Source organism: Anabas testudineus, chromosome 14 (genome assembly GCF_900324465.2).
Source record: "Anabas testudineus chromosome 14, fAnaTes1.2, whole genome shotgun sequence".
Lineage (NCBI taxonomy): Eukaryota > Metazoa > Chordata > Actinopteri > Anabantiformes > Anabantidae > Anabas > Anabas testudineus.
This window is the reverse complement of record NC_046623.1, coordinates 14,464,707-14,487,519: the sequence shown is the minus strand read 5'-3', so window position 1 is coordinate 14,487,519 and position 22,813 is coordinate 14,464,707. Positions and strand designations below refer to the sequence as shown.

Below are 22,813 nucleotides of genomic sequence, written 5' to 3'. Positions count from 1 at the left end.
GAAAAAACACATACCTGCCATCTGGCAACTTGCTGGTGACGGTCTTCTTCACCATACATACACAGTGTGGTTCCAGAAGGTTCTCTTCTTGCAAATGGTTCAACTGTGTGGCCAGCAGGAAGCCTACAAACACACAAACCAAAATATATCTCAGAAAAAGTTATTAAACAGCTTTACTTGATAAACCTCTGAACTGCATACTTTCCTTAGCACTACTGTTTTACTGTGTAATTCACAATATTATCTTTACTGGATCCAAGGTTTGTCTGTCAGTCTGCTGCCAACACACCAAACTGCAAACTGCAATGTCTGAAAGATTTCTTTATACTGCAAGATACTTACAGGACAAAGAGTGCCGACCATCACTCATCATTAGCCGGAACCTGGGAGGGCCTGAGGCACTACTGACCTGACGCATGTTCTAAAAAATACAAAACGAGGAAAGGTGTAATGAGGAAAGCAACAAATTCTCTGAATCGTCATATTTAATACGCTTGAAAGTCCAATAAGTGGTTATTTATGTAATTTTAAATATAATAATGGAAATAAATAAATAAAGACAGATAAAAAGTAAAATAATACCTGCAGCACATTTTTTTGTGATCTTGTCTTTACCTATTTGATAGTAACAGTACAGATACAATACCAGGTGTTCGCTCACCTCCCACCCTGATCCATATATTCATAGAGTTTATCATAACTTTTAAAGAAAGGCAGGTTATCATTTATATAGTTATAGTTGAATCAATGACTGATTAAAAAATATGGGATTATATATATATGTATCTCAATACAATTCACTACATCCCCAGTTTAGTGATATCATAATCTACACAGATTTTAATCTATGTACACTTCTGAATAACTAAAAAAACCAAACAAACAAACAAAAAAACTAAACTTAAATTAGCTGGATTGGTTGGACTCTTTAAATCCACTTACCAGCAGCTGCAGGACAGGATTGTTCACAGGTGAGTCTTCGAACAGGGCCTGGAAAGTAAGACTTATTATCATCTATTACGTGGTAGAGGCTGAAAAATACATTGACAATCTCATTGATATACAGCAGATGCAAAGTTACCGTCATATATTACTGGAGACAAACGCAGTTGTTAATGTTTTATAACGACAGCTAAAGATTTGTTTACACTGAGAATGGGAATTGAAACCCTCACATCAGCTCTCTGACTTCTAAATTTTTGCAAACAGTTGGCCAATAGCGTAGTTTTGAGAAGGCATTTGAATAAATAAAGCAAACCTGCACTTGTATCAAAAACAAACAGTCACGATTGGACATTTAAGTATTTATACTGTGCTAATGTAGCTGCAGCTAGGAGGCTTCACACATCAGCACCTAGCTGACTAACAGTGCTAGCATTAAACGGCTAGTAGAGCTAAGATACTGAATAATATCGAGTCACTTGGTAGAAAAAAAACAATAATTCAGTTTAAGATATATTTATATTTACTTCAATTGCCCCCTGTGTGAGATTTACAGCCATAGCTCCTGTGAGAAGTTGTTTTTAAAGCACCACTGTTTTGCTCATGCGCAGTCCAAAGCTACGGAACATATCGCGAGAAGAGACGGAAACGAGACTTCAGCTGTGACCGTGAGCTGACGTCAATGCTACGTAAACCACACCGGATATGGTGTCAAAATAAAGTGACTAAAAAAAGTGGATCTGATAAAGACATCGTGAGGCAGCTGTGATGACATAGCGCCATCATAGAATTGCTACTTTATTATTACTCCCACCACAAATAGGTCCTGCGACTACAATTAGAAATATAAGACATCGTAGTGTTATTGTGAAAAGTAACTTGTGTTAAAATGTTAAAATAATACTCTGGATTTTTCCAGTTTTCAAACAATTAGGACGATAAATGACAGCAATGTGAATAGTGATCCAGTGGGTATGTTGATTAGGCTTGGAAAAGAGAAAGTTTTATTAAACCCTTACATTTAGAGGGAACCCAGTGATGACTTTGGGGAGCAAAGGGGTTTTATTTTGAAAGTCGTCGGAACACTTCTTTAGGAGCAGCGCTGACTTGACCCTGGTGGTGTGGCGGCTCCAAAGTGGCGTGAAACTCCTCCGAGATGGACCTCCCGTGCCTCCAGTGGCAACACCACGTTTCACAGAAATGGACCGGGCTGGACCCCGAGACAAAGGAGCATTTTACATCCCTGCTTGACATAGATGATGTTTTTAAATGCGCTCTGACTCTGACAACGTGAGTAGCATGTGGCTACAACTAATGCTACTATAAGTTAGTTTAGTATTAGAGCACTGGAAGCATCTGTTGGATCAACACCTCTGTTTATTGAATAATTAGAGCTTGGTATTATCCTGTTTTCCCAGCCAAGACGATTTGGATTTTCTGCAGTCAATCTCTGCAGGATGCTCTGTGCAGAAGGACCCAGAGAAATCAGCCAGGTGCAGGGAGAGGGGCAACTCCAGCTTTAAGAGCAGAGACTACACTGCAGCTGCTCTACACTATTCACAGGTGAAGACAACATGTTTAAAGCCTAGTGGGGTGAACTATTGTTGTATGTTTGGTGTTTTTACCCCTTTTAACTGTCTAGGATTTTAGAATATTTCATGCAGTATTAGTAGTGCGATTAGTTGCAAAACAATGTAAAAGTCACACTATTCACAAGAAAATTGTGTTAAATTATATTTTAATAGCTTTAGCTATTAAATATAAAACATGCACAAAATAAGATTGATATAAACTGATTTTAAAATCAGATGCACTGTAAATAGCAGCTGTATTTAAAAAAATGCATTTGGGAGTACGTATTCCTCCCAGTCCTGATCAGCATGCATTAACATCCAGCTTCTCTGTCTCCTGTCATGACAGGGCATATGTTTTGCTCCCCAAAGTTCAGAGCAGCTGTCACTGTGCTACGCCAACCGCTCCGCAGCGCTTTACCGTCTGCAACACCAACAGGTGAGATGGTGCCATGTTCAACAATTAAATAATGAGCCAGTGTCATACCTGTCATTAAAACCTGTTTAAACCAGCTCAGCCTCTCATGTGTTGGTAGAAAATAAGATTGTGTCATTATTGTGCGATCAATTTACCCTCACATGCTTAACTTGTTATTATACTAAAGTCACAATTACTTTGAAAAGTGCCTATCAAACTATCATCAAGAGGTAATTGGAGATATGTACATTTAAAACCAGAAGTTCATCGTCTTTATTTAATTTAAACCTAGGGGACCTCAAGCGTGACTAATTGACTCACTCATGTTTTAGTAATTAATTTATTCAACACTAATAAGGTGAGTCAGGAATATTCCTCGAAATTGCATAAGAAGCAGGTGAGAATAAGAACAGATGTAAGCTCAATTTAACACTCAATCGACTCCGTTTTTTTAAAAATCTGCCACAAATAGTTTTAGTTTTTCTGTAATTGCTGTAGTAACACTTTTCTTTACTGCATTGATCCGTTTACTGTTTCTTGTTCAACCTTCTCAGTTCACTATATCCTCGTTTAGGTTTAGATTCTAATTTTTGTGTCAGACTCCACTACTTCTGTTTTCGACAGGAATGCCTTGATGACATTGACAGAGCTCTGATGAATGGCTACCCCACTCATCTTCTACACAAGCTAGAAGACCGTCGCACACAGTGCGTCAACCACCTTACTGTAGGTCAACAGGGAAAAGAAGATCATCACAATCCTGCCTCAAAGAATCATAAAGGTTCAGGTGTGAAAGCATCATCTGTTCAACCTCTCGCATTCGGAATTTGTGCCAAAGCCTCTGTCGGCTTCAGCCTGGAGAAAGGTCGACACCTGGTGGCTGCAGAGAGACTCACAACAGGGGAGGTGATCTTAAATGACAGGCCATACAGTTGTGTTCTCATACCAGGGGTGGATGAGGTGCTAGAGAAGGGAGGAGAGCTAGGCACAGAGAGAGGAGTGTTTGGAACAGAGCACAGACGCTGTCACAGGTGTTTTACTGAAACTCTGTGTGCGGTCCCGTGTGAAGGATGTTGTTACAGCCAGTACTGTTCCACGGGCTGTCAGCAGGATGCCTGGGAGGAATATCACCGCTGGGAGTGTCCACTGGGAGCAGATCTGAGAGTGATGGGTGTGATGTCACACCTTGCTTTGAGGGTGACACTAAAGGCGGGGTTAAAAAATATCCAAATGGCCAGGCAGCCAATCAGAGACAAGTACACAAAGTCAAAGCCGGGCTGTCCAAACAGAAAGTCCAGTGAGTTTGATCAGTGTCATAATAATGAAGCCCACCCTTCTACGTCATACTATGGTGACTCTTACCTGAGTGTGTTTCACTTGCTGCACCACCTTAATCGCCACAGCCCCGGTCTGCGTTTCCTGTATGCCGTTACCATAGCAACACTCTACTTAAAGCTCAGCAAGGCAGGACCGCCGCCTGCATGTTGGGACCTCAGTAGACCATCAGGGGCAAACAGCCAATCACCAGATGACGAGGGAGGTGTCACAGGTGGGAGCTCGGAGCTGTGGCGGCTCGGAAGTACAGTTTTGAGGCACGTCCTGCAGCTTAGGTGCAACGCCCAGGCAATACTGACACTGCAAGATACAGGTGACTGTATTTTAAAATAAGTATTATCCAGCTCTGCAAATTAATAATTAAAACGTTTTACAAATGGCTGATAAAGTTTAAACATAATTCAATTGCTCTGCAACTTAGGTCCACAAGAATTATTTTAATTCATTTGTGAATTCTTAAGCGACACACTGACATTTACTGTCCGATTCTTGCATCTCACAGGAGCAGTGAACTCACCAGTGCAGTCCAGCAGGGAAATCCGCATTGCTACTGCAATATTTCCAACTCTAAGTCTTCTGAATCACTCCTGCTGTCCCAACACCAGCCTGGTGTTCAGCACTGGAACTAATGTCGATCTGTCTTCAGACTTCAGTGAGAGTGAAGCAGAGTGCAGAAGCACAGTGTGTGGAGTCACAGTAACCATCAGAGCAGCCAAAGACATTTCTGCTGGACAGGAGATTCTGCACTGCTATGGTAAGAACAACGTTGTAGTGAGTGAGAGCGAAAGAAAAGATAAAAAGACAGTGATTAAGATAAAAACAGAAATTATAATATTGGTATGCAATATTAAAGTAGACTAAACATGAACTGATGTTTGTATACGTTTGTTTCTACTTTCCATTTGTTTCTTTGTAAGAATTGTGCAGAGTTTTATCAAAGAACAAACGATTGTCCCGAAAATATCGTCATACTATTAAAACTAAGGGCTTAAGAAGCATTACAGCACCCTCTGTTGGAATTATCCAGTCATTGCATACAGTTTGCAGTGTACTTCTATAACTGTCTCACTGTCACATTGTTCATTTTGACTTCTGTATAACAAACAAATGCTGCCCTTCACCAACCCTTCAGGTCCTCACAGCAGTAGGATGGTGACTGAAGAGCGCCAGCGTCTCCTGCAGGAACAGTATTATTTCCTGTGTCAGTGTAAGGCGTGCACTGTGAACCAGGAGGAGGCCAAACAGCAGTGTTCGAGTGGACTTCTGTGTAGCAACTGCCAAGGGTTTCTCAAAGCAAGTTTTAATATTTCGTATTGTTAATTGTTAAACAGTTAACTGGACTTTTTATTGATTCACTCTCTACCCTCTACAACTCTTGACATTTCTACCTTGTTGACCTCTTCAGAAAAGTAATGAGGACACAGGAACAGGATTTATATGTTCAGGAGGTCAGTCATCGTGTGGTCGCCGTGTGTCTTCATCTGAGGTGAGCAACAGACTGCAGGAGATCAGGGTTGACCTGGAGAAAGCTGTTGACCTCATGGAGAGAGAGAGGCCAGGTAAGAAACGACAACAACACAGCATTTCATTTAGAAGTTATCATTGTCGTTTGTTCAGTAAGCTTTTCTCACTTCTTTATGTTGTTCTGGTTCCACTTCTTCCCTCAGATGAAGCTCTGAGATTCTTGACAAGGGCTCAGTGTCAGTCTCCACTCATCCTTGCAGAGACGCATCCTCTTCAAGGGGAACTTGCTGATGCCACGGCCAGAGCATATGCTACAAAGGGTGGGTTTCACAATGTTCATGTAGGCAGGCTCTCTTTTTATGGCCAATTTATTTACAATTGTATTAAATAAAATTAATAAATATTGTATCCAAAGCAAAGAAAGGAAGAGAATAAAATAGAGAATAATAAAACACAAAATTCTTACACAAGAATTCTGTCGATGCAATACTGTACCTTTTATTAAATATGTAATGAGACAACATTAGTTTTATCAAACTGATAAATATAAGCTGAATATTATTCCAATAAATATTCAACTTATGTTAAATAACATCAGAAAATAAGTCAATACTGCTTTTACCAGTAATGAGAGTTAAACTGATTTTTACCATTAATGGACAGAGCAAACACAAGAGAATGAACCTCCTCAGACTGCCCCTTAAGTCCTCACACACATCTACCAATCATCTTCCTGTAGGAGACTGGAATAATGCTGCTTCCTATTTGGAGCGAAGTGCTGTAGCTATTGGCTCGCAGTTTGGGGAAGACAGCATTGAACTGGCTCGACAGCTCTTCAAATTAGCTCAGCTTCACTTCAATGGGTGAGTATGGTGAGAAAGACGGTGAGGGAAATTTTTAGAGAATTGGAGACACCAACTATAATAGGATAAGTTATACGGGAGTGTCCAACATTAAAGTCTGAGGACTGAGTTTTATAATTTTGACTGAGATTATTAATAGAAATAACAGCTCTACGTCTTTCTCCTCTCCTTCTCCCAGTGGTGCCAGAGGCCCGGCCCTATCTGTCATTCCCAAGGTCAGACGGCTCCTCTGCCTTCACTGTGGCCCTCACTGCCATGAATTACAGGAGCTGCAAGCCATGGAGGACTGTCTACGAGGGCGGTCTTAAAAATCACTGTATAATTACAGCAATGTACGTAGAATAAAAATGGGAAATGATCCAATTGTGTGCTTTTCCTTTTTATTATTATTTTTCTGTTTATTTGTGATTATATTTTTTTTTACAGATACCTTTATGATTTTATAATAATACCATTACCAACATTAAAGTAACATTGTAAGGAACAGCTTGAGTGGCAACATGCGAGTCCGCACAGCTTCCAAATATCCGCAGCTATACATGCAGTTCAGTGCGACTCTGACCTCTTGGTGTCACAATGTATCCATCAATAATTTCCATTTCATGCTTTGATGGTTTTGCAGCGTGAGGCAACTTTGCCACCAGGTACTTCCAGGTTAAACATATTTCTTTAAACGGAACTGAAGTAAAAATGTATGTTATTCATGTTAGTTTGATGCCCAACAACAAATCGTTTTAACTGTAACAGCTTAAATCTACTGTATAAATTCTTTACATATCCCCAGCTACTACATGTGTAGTACAGGTGGCCCTTTGACCTTTAGGTGGCAGCAGTTATCCACTGACAACTTCAATTTCATGCTTGGACAACCAGAAAGCAAGCTGTAGCTCTGACTTTTGAACATACAATACACACCCCATATCCTCCAAGGTCTGTGCACCTTCAGTTTAAAAGCATTTACAGTCGGTCCTGTGAAAACATGTCAAGGTTATGAGATTTTTTTTTTTCCACCTCTCTCAGTTTATTTATGTAACATGTACTGTAGGTTAGGAAACAGGGACAAATGCTGCAAGGCTTCGAAAAAAGCTTGTGTTAAGCAAAGACAATAAAATCTCGATCACAGCTGGAACGCTTGAGGCTTTCGTCTGTTAGAAAGCACCAGTGTCTGGAGGGCAGCCAGTCTGTCCGGCATTAATACATGTATACAGAAAATCAAGGTCAAGATGAAAACATTCAGACAGTTGGTGAAATTAGCTGAGGAGCATTGTAACTGAATCCCAAAGGCTCCTTGGGGCAGCTTTTCTGCTCATTGTTGTGGTAACAAGTTACTGAAGTTCTAGGAACAAAAAAAAAAAAAAAAAAAACTCTGTTTAGAGAAGATACAATATTATCCAAAGTTTTATCAAGACAATAGAAAAGAGACGCACAATTATCCAGAGAAGATGTAAAAGAACCAAAACAAACACCAAACTACAAAGACATTAAATGACTGAAACCAGAGTGAAAATAACCAGAGCCTAGTTGGAGAGTCACTCCCACTTAAAACCCAAAGCGTAGAGCCACAGGTGATATTATTTACATATAGATAGTATGGATATACAGATTCTAGTGATAATAAATCTACATTGGATCTTTAAGTGAGTAGTTTAACCACAAAGAAATCTACATTTTCCAAATGTAGTTGAGTTTAGACTCACCATGCCTCTGTTCATTCAATACATTTCACTCTGTATTTATAAGCTAGGGGATGCGACTATTTATGTCAGGAGAAAATGTGAGCGTCTACTCAAAATAGTCACATCAGTAAAATAAGATGATGTGATTTGGAAAGAGACAAGGAAACTGAAAAAGAGAAACACACCAAGTATAAAGGCGCCTGCAGAAATCTCCTCGCTGCTCCAGCATCAGATCACAGTTTCCTTATTTGACTGTCTAGTGCCATTTGAGGCCATTTCCAGTGGCTTATCAGATGTCTTGCTATACATAATGCAGTCAAAACTGGCCAGACTGCAAACAAAAAGCTGTCACGTGTGTATTCTGTAACAAGGCCTGCGTCAGTATCGGTAACTCAGACCGACAGAGTTACTAACAGCTGAGCTGGCCTGAACCAGCTTGTATCCTGTAAGCTGCTGGCCCTCAATGTAACAACCCTGCTGCATGAATTATAAACACAGCCGTGGCACTAACGGTAAACTCTGACCTTCAGCCTGAAGGTGTGGCTGGGATGAACAGTGAGAGAAAACACATGGCGTCGTCTGTTCTCACCTGGCATCTTTTAAACACTTGCTAATACCTGTAGGCAGTGTGGAGGAACTACTCTGATCCATTATTTATGTAAAAGTAGAAATAGAACTGTGTTGAAATATGTTGTTACTGATGTTACTACTTTACAAAAAAAGTTTAAATTTTCAAAACGTGTGTGAATTCTGAATATTTTTTAATCATACTGTGTTTTAATCACAACATGCACTCGAGCTGACGTGGGCTCAGTAAGTGTGTGCAAAACCTGATGGCCCATTTGAGAACGTTCGCCAAGAGCTGCTTGAAGCTAAATGCTCGGCTTTCTCAGTCTTCAAGTGCTTCCATAAATGTTCGATGGGATTGAGGTCAGGTGACCGTGGAGGAAAGTCCTTGACAATCAGCACTGCTTGGCTTCTTTGGTTTTCAAGTAACTCTTACGGAGCTGTGAGGTGCGTTTGGAGTCGTCGTGTTGCAGCATGAATTTGTCTTCAAACCATGGTAATAAGTGTGCAGTGTTCAGGTTGTAGTCGAACAAAAAAAAAAAAAAAAAAAACCTCCAGCTGAAAATCCCCACAACCACGTCTCACTGTTTTGATGCACTACGATTACATACGCCCTTCATTACTGTCATGAATCTCAAACTTGATTCATCAGCAGATTTTTACCACTGTAAAATTCTGGTATGTCTTATCCCACCCTAAAGTGACCAACACTGGACAGCCTTCTCTTGACAGCACTTTTGCTGATTGGAGTCTTGTGTTCTCGGTGAACAAAGCCTGATTTATTGTTCCTTCTGATGGCGTGGTCACATCTGGTCTGCCTGAACGTGCTTCAGATTCAGTTTCATGTCACTGCCCCCTTAAAAACCTTCACTCAAGCCGTCATTTGACACAGAGAAAGCTCTGAATACCAATTTGATTCCTGACATTTAGTTCTGATGCTGTGTTTCCCACTATCACAGCATTATTTAGTAAGCAATGTCCTCCTGGAAACTTCAGGCACAGCAGTCCCAACAAAACCCTGCTAATGTGACAACATCTCCATCAGTCGGCTGTACTTTGGCTTTAGTGGGCATATAAAAAAATCGAGCTGACACGGTGAACAAAGTATACATTATATCAGCTAAACATCAGATGTCAGCTTCTTCATTGTGCGGATGTTAGCATGCTGCCTGTTGATAACCTCACAGAGATAATAGCTTAGCTGACTTGTGTTGTCATTGTTTATTCCTGGGAAATGCACAGATGTGCAGGTGTGACCATCAGTCGATTTCATTCATTTGTACCAAACTATTTGTCCCAAAGACAGAAAAGTCAAACAGAGAAACTCAGATAGACGCAAATAATAAGTAGGTCAGTCACGTTCACATTTAGTTCTTCGTCCTATACAGTTTTTATGTTGTTGTTGATTTGTGACAGTGTCTTTTCTACCTACAAAGCAATAATCTTAACAACCTCGCTTTCACCACTCATTCAACAACCTGCACCTACGATTCTCCCCTGCAGACCTCCTTGGAGGGTCTCGTGTTCAGCTTTATTGTAACAAATTTTCCCTCTTGCTGGTTTTCTTCCACACTGACAGTTACATGAGCCCCTCACTCCACACAAACCCGGACCCCCTCAACCTCTCCAATGTCTGCATCTGCCTTTAAGTGCAGTTGTTCCTTTACTCAGTCTCCCTCTCTGCTCTTTCAGCCTCTCTCTCCACAGTAGAGGACATCTGATACATGATGCAGATCATCATCACCATGGTGGTTGCTGCTCATGTAAAAATAAAATCCCCATCAGTCTCTCGCACAGGGAAGGTTATTACCAACTATTATGGAAATGACTGACTATAAATCATAGTCACTCACAACTGAATCTTAAATACAGCGATGCATTTAAAACAGTTTAATAATGCTTGGTCTTGATTTCTAAGAGTAAAAATAGAAACATTCATTAGTTTTATAGGTTTGTAGGCTACAATTTGAAAATCCAAATTGTTGCTAGAAATACAAATAGCTATCTGAGGACTGCTATGATTTAGACTGTGGAAGTGGGTTTGCAAAATTTGTTATGTGTGCATGAGAGATGTGTGACAAGGTGAGGGTCAGCTAGGCCAGCAGACCCACCAGCCATCCCTCTGCTTAAACTTCATCCAATCTTCTGCTGTTTTAACCTTTTTTTTTTTTTTGCAGGATAAATTGCCATGAGATTCTTGAAGATATTGCATACTGGATCATACCGACTCCTGTGATCTCCTGACTTTGATCAAAGTTTTCACATTTTCGGAAATAGCTTAGCAATGACTAGATTGATTGGCACAACATTTTGAACAGACATTAATGGTGCACAGGTGATGAATCTTAACGACTCTGGTCACTCCCCTGACTTTTCATTTAGTGACAAGGTGAGGATCCCTTCAGGAAAAACTGTAATAACTAACTTTTTTTATAACCATCATCAGGTTGGAGCTCAAGCTGTCTGAGACTTGTTAATGACCAGGTACCTTCAGAGCTGAGAACATTAATTCATCATGCTGAGGTGCTGAACTTCTATGATCATAGTGAAGATTATGTATGGTTGGCATCAGCACGTTAGCGTTGCATGAGCATTATAGATCATGGATGTGACCATGCACTGTGCAGCCGCTTTGTCTTGTTTCTTCAGTTTTGAGCTTGTGAACCAAAGTTTGTGCTTTATTATCAGTTAGATCTTCAACAATTTAATTAGCTCATATATACAAGAGTGAGGTTTTTATTTTACATCAATTTGGTTTCACTGTCATCGCACTTTCATCTAACAATATGATGAGCTGCTGTTGCTTTTCCTTCACCCCCCGACGCCTGTAATGATGTTCTCAGCAATGAAAGCTGAACATTGCTGACATTATTCATCCCACTCCAGGGAACAATAACCTGGGTGACATCCTTTGAACCTCAGAAAGCAAATAAAATTTATTGAGGAGAAAGTCACTGTTGGCGTAATATATTTATTTACTTGGTTTATATTCTATGGTGTCAACGTTGGGGAACTAAATATGTTTTTTTTTTTTTTTATAACTATTATAAAAGTTTATTTTCTGACAGTCAAATAACAATATGAGGAGAAAGAGATATATTTTCCTTTTCTTTTGTGTGTATTCGATGAAGCACCAGTTTGGGGAAAGTCAGACTTGGGGTTCTAAAACAGTCTCATACAAAATGGAGATTTATCTTGCTGACCAGCCAAAAGCTAAGAATAGGTCCCCCTTTCTCTTATCACCAGATAAAAATAATGACCTCCACCGTTTCATTTGCTCCACCATAATAAATGTAAGATAATCTCCTTTCTGTCCATCTATCCACGCCTCCTTTCCTCAGCAGATGTCTCTCTTTGTTCTCAGCAGTAATGGCACAAGTATTTTCAGCACTGTGGTGAAACATGGATGGATGATGAAGACATTTTCCCTTGAGTGTGCAAGCTTCTCATTCATTAGTTATCCCTCCCCGTAATGTGACCCTTTATTACACTCCATAGGGAAATTTACTTTTATCTTTTTACTGCAAAAGATGTGTAAAGGATTTGGAGGTGTGTTCAAGGACACCAGCAGGGATTATTCTTGGCCTTTCCTGCTGGTATTTAGTCTTTCAACCTGGTCTTCCTACTGCAATTGTGCTTAAACTCACAAGTTAGCACAAGAAAACAAACACCTGTGAGGGCTTGATTTAAAAAAATGTATTCATAATACTGAGTCCTGATGAGCAAAGTCAGCTGATTGGTTCATTCAAAATCCAAAAATCCAAACAATTTTGCTAGCCAAGTATCAAAAGTTTGTTTTGATGTTGGATAATTTAATGTCTGAGTTTTAAACAGTATTTAAACGAAACCATTTAAGATTTAACATTTTTTCATAACTACTCTCTTCCACCACACACAGTCATGGAGATTGCACATCTCTCAGCAGCCACAAATACATTAATTATTAAAGAAATGAGATGCAAGAGCACTCGACTCTAGCCTCTGGTCATCCAGCTCCACAGTGTCCATCTGGAAGCAGAGCAGAACAGCAGTGGTTTGCCCTAGAAAGCTCACCCTGACTGTGAAGAGCTGTTGGATGGAGGCTAATAATCTGATATCCAGCACCTGCTAAACATTAAAATCATCATTTGCTTTGCCCTTCAGTGTTTTCGGGGCAGGTGTTGAGGGAGTGGTGAGGACACACCTTTTGAATTACCAGAGATTTCTGGATAGCCCAGTCTCGGCATCTCAAAATGTTTTAACCAAAGTTTCAACAACATTATCTGATGACCTTTACAATGTCTGGAAATTCAAACTCTTGACTCCGACTTTAACCAAACGCAGATCCACAGTCTGACCTTGATCCGTGTTAATCCTGACTCCAGTTTTAAACTTAAACTAGACACTGTCAAGCACTTAGTATCACAGCATCCCTGTGCATCAGTTCAAGCTACACAATCTTATCTAGCTCAAATGATTGACTGAGGACATTCTGTAACAGCCAAAGAAGGATAATATGTAATGCAATATGTTTGGATCAGTTATCTAATAGACAAATGGCATTTTACCCGTATACTGAAAACAGGATCGCCCAGCACTGGGACTGATTAACCCCTTCTAACAAGACTGGCAGCAGTCCAGCGTCTTCCCCGACTCAGGCAGTTGTTGGTTCACTTTCCAAGGTGTTACTGATACACTTCACCCTTCAGCAGGAGTGTCTTAACTGCCATTGGGGGACTCAGTATCATCAGTCAATGACGGCCAGAAGGACAAACAGCGGTCACCTGAACATCAGATATCAACCGTTTTGTAATTCAATCTAAACAGAGACATTGCAAGCCAAGTATCCATATCATTGGTTTGATACATGATTGTTAGAGACTTAATGTTCTTTGTAAACCAGGAAGAGATGTAAACCAATCCTGTCGTCATTGTGTGAAACCAATAAAATGACTTTTTTGGGTTATAAATACTGTTTACGTGTATTATTAATCATAATTCCAAGACTGTATTGGTCTGAATTTGAGTCTTCGTGTCTTATGGGTATATTTCAGAGGATATAAACAAGATGATTGTGCAGTAGCTACAAAAATATTTAATGACCAAGGTAGTGTCATAACCTTGAGGCACTCTTGGGCACTTTGTAATACTATCCATTCTATTCGTCTTAGCAGGTCAAGTATCCGCATCACCTGATTGTTATATGATCATTACTGCACAAATCAGACCTTTTAAACAACACCGTTTAAAATTCCTGGACACAAAAACCACCTCTTGGATCATAATCAAAGAAGTATGACTTGTATTTGTGCAGTTAGACTACCTGCACACAAAGATTTATCAAGTCTCATATCTGTTTAGAGAGGAAAGGTTTTGAATGTGATCTTCACTGATCCTCTGAACTATTGATTTTCAGATCATATGACATCCACACTACAAAAGTTAAAGTACAGTAAGTACTACAGCATACCAAGGGAATGTGATACCTCACATCAAAAGGTGCATACCTCCATTCAAGACTATAATAGGAAAAATGATGAATTTATGCATCACTGTGACTATAAGGTTAAAAAACATCATTCATCTGTAACCTTGAAATAGAATATTAACTTTTCATCACATGCAGGATATTTGGTGGGCGAGTAAGATGAATAATGGAATATTATATCACTCATTGGATTATTTATGTAAACGGTTTTACAGCGATACATAAAGAGCGTTGGCCATAATAAAGTTAGAAACTTATAGCCTATACAGTGCAGTATACAGTGTGGATATCGTTTTAAATTATTCTTCGTCTTATGTGCCATCTTTGATTTGTAATCTCTTTACACCATTTCCATCCCAAACTTGCTTTTTGCATTCCATTTTTCTGCACACTGATAAAATGCTATTTAAATAATATTGCTGGTTTTAAATCATAAATTATCCTACACATGATCCTTCAATCCAAGAATCCAATAAAGAGAAGATATTCCACCCTTATGTGCATCCACATGTGTTTGATCATATGCCATGTTAAGTTATGGACTCAATGACTCGTGGCACACTGTGCACACCGAGTGATCAGCAGCCACAGCTAAATCTTCTGACTGAGTGATTTGACTTTGTTTGGCTAGTTGTGTATGTCTGACTGTGGCGCACTCCATTACAAGTCTAAATGACTAATTAATGGTGCTGGGACAGGTGACACCGACTCCTCAAGATACATTTACACCCCCATCCCCACAAGACTGGAGTCCAGTGCAATTCTTCACTTCTTCTTCACCTCTGTCCTCTCCTCCCTTATCCCCTCATGTCTTATTCATCTGGTGGAGGAGTACTGTTTAAGGAGCAGGTTTGTGGACAGACAGATGGACAGATTGAGAGAGGGGTAAACCAGACAAGTAGAGGTGCAGGCTGCATTTGGGATGGGAAGGAGAGCAAGTATGAAAAAGTGAGTTGCGTGATGTGTTACTATCGTTACTGGACTTGTGCAGGAGTTTTTCTGGAGGAAAAAATAAATGATCCCTGAATTCCTCCTGCCTATGAGGACAGTGCAGCAAGAGCACACACAGTCCTTCAGCTTCTTAACCCTATTCTGTTTTTACAAGATGGACTTCAGGTTTTAGATTTTACTTGGATTTGTAGTTACTCATGAGCCACCAGTGCAGTACAGAATGTCCCATATTACCCATCTTAGAGGGCAGCAATAGGATGAGAAGGTATCTGTGTAAAAAGCTGACTGGGTCACTTTTATAATGAATAGAGCTACTGAGCTACTAAGTCTCATGAGCTCTACAGAGACATACAGAAAAGTTTATTCTTTAGATTTGAACAATTTTCATTTAATATGTTAATCTCCCAAATGTCAAGTGCAGAATGAGTTTTTGCATATGTGAGAAGTTTGAAAAGGAAGATCTGAAGGACAGACTTGTTTATGCCTTAGAATATAATGTAGTGTAATAAAACACCTCCAACTGAAGCTTCGAGCATTATTTGAATAATCTAACATTCACATTAAAATCATCCCAACCAAAACCTGCATGTTTCAGGCATTAATATCTCACAGAGAGAATCAGCAAGTCAAAGTGCACTCAAACATACACACTCCTTTGAGAAGCGTCAAAGATGTGCAGCAAATATAGATTCATTTCAGGGAGGTCCAGTCAATAAAAGGTACTAAAACATCAGCAAGCTACAGATTTATTTTGTGGGAGTTGTATCTTCTCGCAGTGTGTTCTCAGCGTGATGTTGCATCACAGAGATGATAAAAGTGCAGTTAATCCTTTCATGTACTGAAATATCAACTTTCTGGAATCTCTAAACTTGCACTTAACACTGATTCCATAGTGTTTCTATGGTGTTTATGTGCTTGCCTCTTTTACATGTGTCTTATTGAATCCTATTAAATTATGAATAAGTCCAGCATGTGTCAGTCATGAGTCAGCTGGAGGTAGGATGACGTAAAGACCAGGTTGGCTATTTACAAGGTTAATGAATGATGAGTAATGAGGTGTAATGCAGAAGTAGTTTGCAGTGGACACATGACTCCACACAGAGCTCACAAAAAAATGTATCATACATTAGCAGTTGACGCTGCAAATCGAATATGTGCACCAGAGCTGTCAGAAATAAAGATGCACGTGAGCATAACAGTGGGAAACTCTGCCAAGGTTATTGGAATCTGGTAAATCACCCACAAACCACACACACACACACACATACTGTAGTCAGGAGATATAGATGGGCCGCCTGAAGTAAATCAATTACAAGGTTCAGCGTCAAGTTGAAGGCCACGAGGAGGGCACCATAACAATATCCCAGCACCAGCCTGTGAATAGCAGCAAACACTAAATCAGCTGCCTGCGCTTGCAGATAGAGCGGACGCCCGCGGAGCAGACACAGGGGTCCTGAGACGCTCTTGTTTGTTAGGAGGAAGAAATACTATCCTATACACCTTAATAGGCAAAACAACCCAACAATAATAGGAGTCTTTGTGCTTATCTGCAGCTGTTTTCCATCTCTCCCTCTTTCTGTCTCGTCTGTCTCCGTTTCTCATTCTCCTCCCGTCTCTGGGACCAAATCTGCCTCCCCAGCACAGCCAGTTTACTAATTGGTGCAAATCCCTGCAGCTAAGTTCCAAAATCTTGAGCCCAGGAAACCGGGGATTCTTTTAACAGCAGATTAATGCTCACATTGTTTTAGAAAAAGGGTTCAGGCGAGTTATGTTATGGATTCACTTAATGTGTGTAATGTTTAAGGCATCCACATAGGTTTAGCTACATACTATACTTGCACTGTATGTAACTTAGCCTGGCATGTTTGTGATCTCAAACAATTAATAGGAGAATGACATTTTCATAGACATTTCCATCTATATAAATAATGTGTGTGTTCTCACTAACTCAGCAAACGCACACGTGTGACAGAGTGAAATATTCTTAAAGCTGTGCTCAATGTGACTATAAGGACATCTTGGCACTACATAATCTCAGTTGTATGAACCCCAAAGGATTTGATGGGAATTTGGTTAGCTCAGTGCGACAAGTGTGAAAAGTATTTTGTAGCTAATATCTACTATAAGTATCTACTAATGGATAATGCATTTCACATTTCTTTAAACTATCTTCTGTGCTACCCATGGCTCTGAGTCTCTGTCTTACTTTCTCTCTACAGTCAGAACTAGCTGCACTGTGTTGCCATTTGACGCTATCCACAGTTCTGATTATATTTGCTGTGTCTGACTTTTTCCTTGTACCCTACTTTCAGATCTTTGCTCCTCAGCTAAAGTTAGATTTGTTTTCTTTTCTTCCTTCCTTTCATCTTCCCCATTCGTTGGCTTGAACAACAAATCGAGTTACTTTGAAGTGTGGAAGTGATCTGTGGAGCTATCCGTGGTGCTGAACCTCTAACTCTCAGTCTTAAAATGAGACCTCTCTCTCGCTGACCACTAACATACTTTATTAAACTGATAAGCTGTCTGTGCTTCTGGCTTGTTTATGTGTCCCTCGAGACACTCTGTAATGCACAGAACTAAGATTGTGGGAGGAAGAATGGTGGAAATGTTATCATGGTGGTTTCCACTCAGGAACTTCAGTGGTGCGCTTTAACATGGCGCCATCATAACAAAACCCTCAGCTCTATTGCTTAAATAGAGTATAATTTACTTCAGCCTCATTACCTCCAGGCTTAAACTTAAAACTCCTGTTTCCTCCCTTTGTTTCCCGTTTAGTAATGAACAGAGAAAGATGATGATCAGTCCAGAACAGTGCTGGGAGAAGCGTGTGTATACACGAGTATACTGCATTATAAATCAGCTTTCTTTCTTTACAATAGGGAATAAGTCAGAAAGAACTGACCAAGATCCCATTAAACAGACTCCACTCCAGGCCAGTGTGTAATTACAGCAGCTGATTTGCAGCAAACATACAGTGAAAGGCCATAAATTAAGACTGTAATAATGGAAACATGATGTGGAAAGGAAACAGCCAACTGTCTCGGAGTGAGATTATCCTAAAACAATCTAGTCCTAATAAATGAGGTCATTTATCGTTCAAACTGGAAGAATCTGGTTTCACAATTATATCTAACACAACAGAGAACTCTTCTGATTAAGAAAGGCGTCGTTACTTGGCCTGTGATACTGAGAAGAGCTCCTGTAAGATCACACCAACTTAACGTTACTACAATCATGATAAACTATGTTGTGATGAATTAAAGGACTTGTGATGCAGCGTGCATCCCTCTCCCTCTCTCCCTCTCTGTCTGTCTCTCTCCCTCCCTCTCTCTCCCTCGCTCTCAGTGACAAGCGTCAGAAATACCACCAAGGGAGCTCGGATCAGCAGATTTCCACACAGTCAGACTCGTCCATCGTTCCGCTGCGTAAATATCTGAACGGAAACTCATCTTTCCTCCAGACAGCGCCGTCAACGCGGAGCACCGAGATGACGGTGGACAGAGCCTCTCTCCTGTTCTGATGGCTCAAAGTAAACGATGTCGGATTGATTCGAGTTTACATGTCTGAGAGGATACTAGTCGGTCGCCTTGTTTGCAGCATACATCGGCACACACCTGGTTTGAGACTAAATGAGGGGAAAGATGTGGATGTTTCACAGTGCCGATGATTCAAAGTGTCTTTTTTCCATTTGGAAACAGTGTTTGTATTGTGCTGCAGTTGCGTGTTTGTTGTTCGCCCCTGTCAGGACGAATGATGCCTGTCCGGCGTCCTGCATCTGTGCCAGAGAGTCGGGGACGGTGACCTGCCGTGATGGGGAGGACACTGAGGTGCCGGGGGACATACCGAAGTGGACGTCCACCCTCATACTCAAGGGGCAAAACATTTCAACTTTACAGCGCGGTGCGTTCATGACCAATGGCACGGAGTTGGAAATTATGACACTCTCACTGTCCTATAACGGGATACGGGCGATCGAGACCGACGCCTTCCTCGGGATCCCCCGATTGCATTTGTTGGATTTGAGCCACAATCAGCTGGAGTCTATCTCAGCCGAGGCTTTCCATGGATTATCAGAGCTGCGCTCTCTTTACCTAAATTACTCAATTTTGCCTTCGGTCGCGGCGCAGCTCTCAAATGCGCTCAGCGCACGAAGTTTGCGCAATCTTCACAGACTGGAGTTAGCGGGAAACCAACTGAAGTCTATACCCCTGATGAGATTAGATATCTATAATCTGCACGCGTTAGTCCTTGTAAATAACTCCATTGAGACACTTGGGAGGGAAAATGTCACCAATTTGTACCAGCAGAGGCGCATACGCGTCTACTTGTCTTTAAACCCGTTTCGGTGCAACTGCGAACTGGAGGCATTTTACTACTGGTTGAAGAACTCATCCCAGTGCCCGGATGCAGGACGTCTGCTGTGCAGCGAGCCGGAGGACAAGAGGGGGAGTCCCGTCGAGAAGCTCCGCGTAGACTGCATGAACGAAAACCTGGAGGCGGTTTCGTACGTGTTCCTGGGCATCGTGTTGGCTCTGATCGGGGTGGTGTTCCTAATGGTGCTGTACCTCAACCGTGGCGGCATCAAACGGTGGCTCAACAACATAAGAGAGGCGTGTCGAGACCAGATGGAGGTCTACCATTACCGCTACGAGCAGGACTCAGACCCGAGACTGGCCAACGTGGCTGTTTAACCTGCTGAGAGGTCACAGCTTTGCTGCACAGTGAGAGGACACTTGTGAAAAAGACCGAGGCCTGTGCTCCGCCACAGTCAGCTTCAGTTCAGTTTGATAAGTTCCAGCAACTGGTCTAAAAACTTTGTCGTATCCCTTATCTTACATTGGGATATGCACCGAGCCAAAGACAGTTAGATGATGATAGGCTGTAGTTCATCTTGCACAACTGAACACTTAGAATTGTACATATTGTCTATACTGTAAGAGATGAATGCTTCTGACACTACTAGTCTACAGCAGCTTGCCAGACCTAGTATTAGTTATCTTATTAATCAAGTGACAGTTATACTGTAAAGGTAGAGATTCCTGATCAATGTTATTGCTTTGCAAATGGTTAAATAATCTACATTCAACAACATTTAGGAAACCCTACAGGCAGAATGAGGTCATTGTTCTTTTCTCTCTCTCACATTTCAAAGTGTGAGAAAGAAAGAAAAGGGATATGACGCAAGAAAGGTGACACGTCCATTGAAGTGTCATGTTTGTGCAAAGAGGCAGTGCTAGAGTAAATTTCCATATTTCATCATTACCCACATTGGTTAAGTTACTAAACTTGGCTTTCTGAATAGTTTGGATCCAACATTTGCATCATTTGGCTCCACATCAATTCATGAGTAAAGGGGGAAAAGGTGGAACAGACAGAATGTAGTGATGCATGTGATTCTTATAGGCACAGAAAACCCAACCAAAACATTAATAAAAAGGTCAAACAAAAATGGCGACTTAGCAGTGTTCTTTATGTCAGTGCATTTTACCATCACTGTCAGGAAATGTGGACTTCACGCAGCACCGTGTTTGACATCAAACACAGAAAACGGTTCCCAGTCAAATGTTGTAATTTTGTGTAAACAAAGAGAGCGACACTGGAAAAGTCTCTAATTTGTTCCTTTTTTCAAAAGCACCAAAGAATGAAGGTCTGCATGGAGAGATATAATAGAAAATCGCGGCAGTGTTACTCTCATCAGCACCGTGACTAATAAACCATGGAGAACAACGATCGACCTGTGAAGTCAGTATCTCTCTATGTCCCAGAGCTCATCAAGCCTCTTAACTAAGAGTCTACGTTACGATCAAAAGGATTTTGGAGCCAAGGTCAAACATGAAAAGCTGGAAAAACAGGACAGAGTGTATGTGAGGGTGTGAGCGTTAATTTAAGCCTGCTATGTCAAATTGTAGTAGCAGAGTTCAGCTGATGCATTTCCAAATACATCAATTGAAAACGACAAACACTTTGCCCGTTCTCTCAAGTAATCTCAGGAGATTGAATGCTAATGAATGTACTGTACATGAGGAAGAGCAGCTGAGAAACTTATTGTTTTGTCCTGTAAATAATTATACACATGTACAGTCATCATTTTTATTTCTACTTGGTGAAATCTTGGTGTCAGTATTTTGCTATGTCGGCATAATAAACGCTGCTTTACACGACGTTCAAGTGTCATTAAATGTCACATCGGGTGATGTACCACACATTACCTCCATATACTACACTGTCATGCTGTTTGTGTGTGCAGGGGAGATGAAGCTAATCAGATGGACAGCAGTGTTCAAAGATAAGTATGGTGATTTGACTCACGTTGACATCACATCCTTACTATACTGTCTATTCCTACTGTAAACAACACAGACTGTGCTGACTGTGACACAGTAGTGCTTTCAGCTAAATGCCAACGTCAACATAATGACAACATAATGTTCAGCATGTGCATATTTGCCAATTAGGATTAAACAACCTATAGCTGAACTGCATATTAACCTGCTGACGCTGAGGGACTGAGTTATTTAAACCACAAATATCAACCTTATAATGGTTGGAGGGGGAAAGTTAAAAGGATTACAAAAGTATTAAGATTCATCCTCCCTCAATGTCTCATTGCAAATTATCTAATTGAGAGAAGTAGTAGAGTGAATGGCAAACTAAAAATACCATAAACACTGCTACAGTAGTTTGGATGAAAGCTCACCTGTAAATGTAAGAATAAGTCATGATTAAATATGCACCAATGAAACAATAGAGGGTGTTCTCTGTGTTCTCTATGTGGTCTTTTGCAAGCAATACTGCAGAAGAACTGTCACTGGCATGTATGTGTGTTTAGCCTCTCTTTGACTGCATCTCGTTTGTCTCTTTACCAGTGTCCCAAACAATAAAGTGGCAGCAACAACAGAAAATGTTCTGTTGCATTTTCCTGAGACTTCCTCTCTGCCCCACACCACCACCACCACCACCACCACCACCATCCTTTCCTCTATCCCCACTCTCTCACTCCTCTTCATTCAGGTAAATGACTTTATCCAGTTGAGTGACTTTGTAAGGACGCAGGGGCAGGGTTTAAGCTGAACCCAGCAAAAGGCAAGAATGGCAAAATAAAGATAAAGAAAAGGAGGGTGGAGAAAAGATTCATTAGGGTTTTTAGTCCGGGCACCAAATGTCCTTGCCTTATGCAAAGCGATGAGTCATCGTCTTGGTCTATATATGAATATCTGGGAAGCCAAGGTCCAACTTGGAAACAGGGGAAATGAGAAATATTACCTTTATTGTAGAACGGTTTGCTGCTGTCAGGGAATTCAATCACATCTGTGCATCTGAACTTCGGCCACTTTTTAAATGGTCTTCATTTTTCCTCCACAGGAACCCTTTCAACATGATGTGTTGTCTGAGTGCCTAATATCTCACGGCCCATCTACCACTGACCGACTAATATAATTACCTCCACACATGCATCACTAGGTGGTGCAGTGAAGCCACTGTGAATGCCGTCACACATAACCCAATAAAAGTAAATGTTCACTGCCTGCCCAGGTGAAATTAACATCCTCCTGAGATGC

General features: G+C 40.8%; 3 protein-coding genes across 4 annotated transcripts in view; 2 read left to right on the top strand and 1 right to left on the bottom strand.

Annotated features, from left to right (window-relative positions):
- LOC113169702 (replication protein A 70 kDa DNA-binding subunit-like) overlaps window positions 1–1,554 on the bottom strand; it is a 33,572-nt gene extending 32,018 nt beyond the window's left edge. For both annotated transcript variants that reach the window (XM_026371313.1, XM_026371314.1), the window contains exons 1-4: window positions 1,470–1,554; window positions 943–990; window positions 343–421; window positions 15–123 (exon numbers count right to left, since the gene is read on the bottom strand). In XM_026371313.1, coding sequence (XP_026227098.1) covers window positions 15–123; window positions 343–421; window positions 943–990; window positions 1,470–1,502 — 269 coding nt within the window. In that variant the 5' untranslated portion in view covers window positions 1,503–1,554. The remainder of the gene's footprint in view (window positions 1–14; window positions 124–342; window positions 422–942; window positions 991–1,469) is intronic.
- Window positions 1,555–2,048: 494 nt separating this feature from the next.
- Window positions 2,049–6,953, top strand: smyd4 (SET and MYND domain containing 4). Its single transcript, XM_026370025.2, has 10 exons — window positions 2,049–2,232; window positions 2,361–2,505; window positions 2,863–2,952; window positions 3,556–4,579; window positions 4,769–5,020; window positions 5,399–5,559; window positions 5,672–5,825; window positions 5,934–6,050; window positions 6,470–6,593; window positions 6,772–6,953. Exons 1-10 carry the CDS (start codon window positions 2,099–2,101, stop codon window positions 6,899–6,901), a joined length of 2,331 nt encoding a protein of 776 aa, XP_026225810.1. The 5' UTR covers window positions 2,049–2,098; the 3' UTR covers window positions 6,902–6,953.
- Window positions 6,954–18,635: 11,682 nt separating this feature from the next.
- Window positions 18,636–21,522, top strand: waif2 (Wnt-activated inhibitory factor 2). The gene is made up of 2 exons (XM_026370370.1): window positions 18,636–20,996; window positions 21,502–21,522. The coding sequence occupies exon 1, from the start codon at window positions 18,884–18,886 to the stop codon at window positions 19,943–19,945; it is 1,062 nt and encodes a 353-aa protein (XP_026226155.1). The 5' UTR covers window positions 18,636–18,883; the 3' UTR covers window positions 19,946–20,996; window positions 21,502–21,522.
- The last annotated feature ends 1,291 nt before the right edge of the window (window positions 21,523–22,813 follow it).

Coding starts and splice junctions, on each gene's coding strand:
- waif2 (XM_026370370.1), top strand. CDS start 18,884: ATGAGGGGAAAGATGTGGATGTTTCACAGTGCCGATGATTCAAAGTGT.
- smyd4 (XM_026370025.2), top strand. CDS start 2,099: ATGGACCTCCCGTGCCTCCAGTGGCAACACCACGTTTCACAGAAATGG. Junction 5,560..5,671: donor ACTGCCAAGGGTTTCTCAAA/GCAAGTTTTAAT, acceptor TGACCTCTTCAG/AAAAGTAATGAGGACACAGG. Junction 5,826..5,933: donor CATGGAGAGAGAGAGGCCAG/GTAAGAAACGAC, acceptor TTCTTCCCTCAG/ATGAAGCTCTGAGATTCTTG.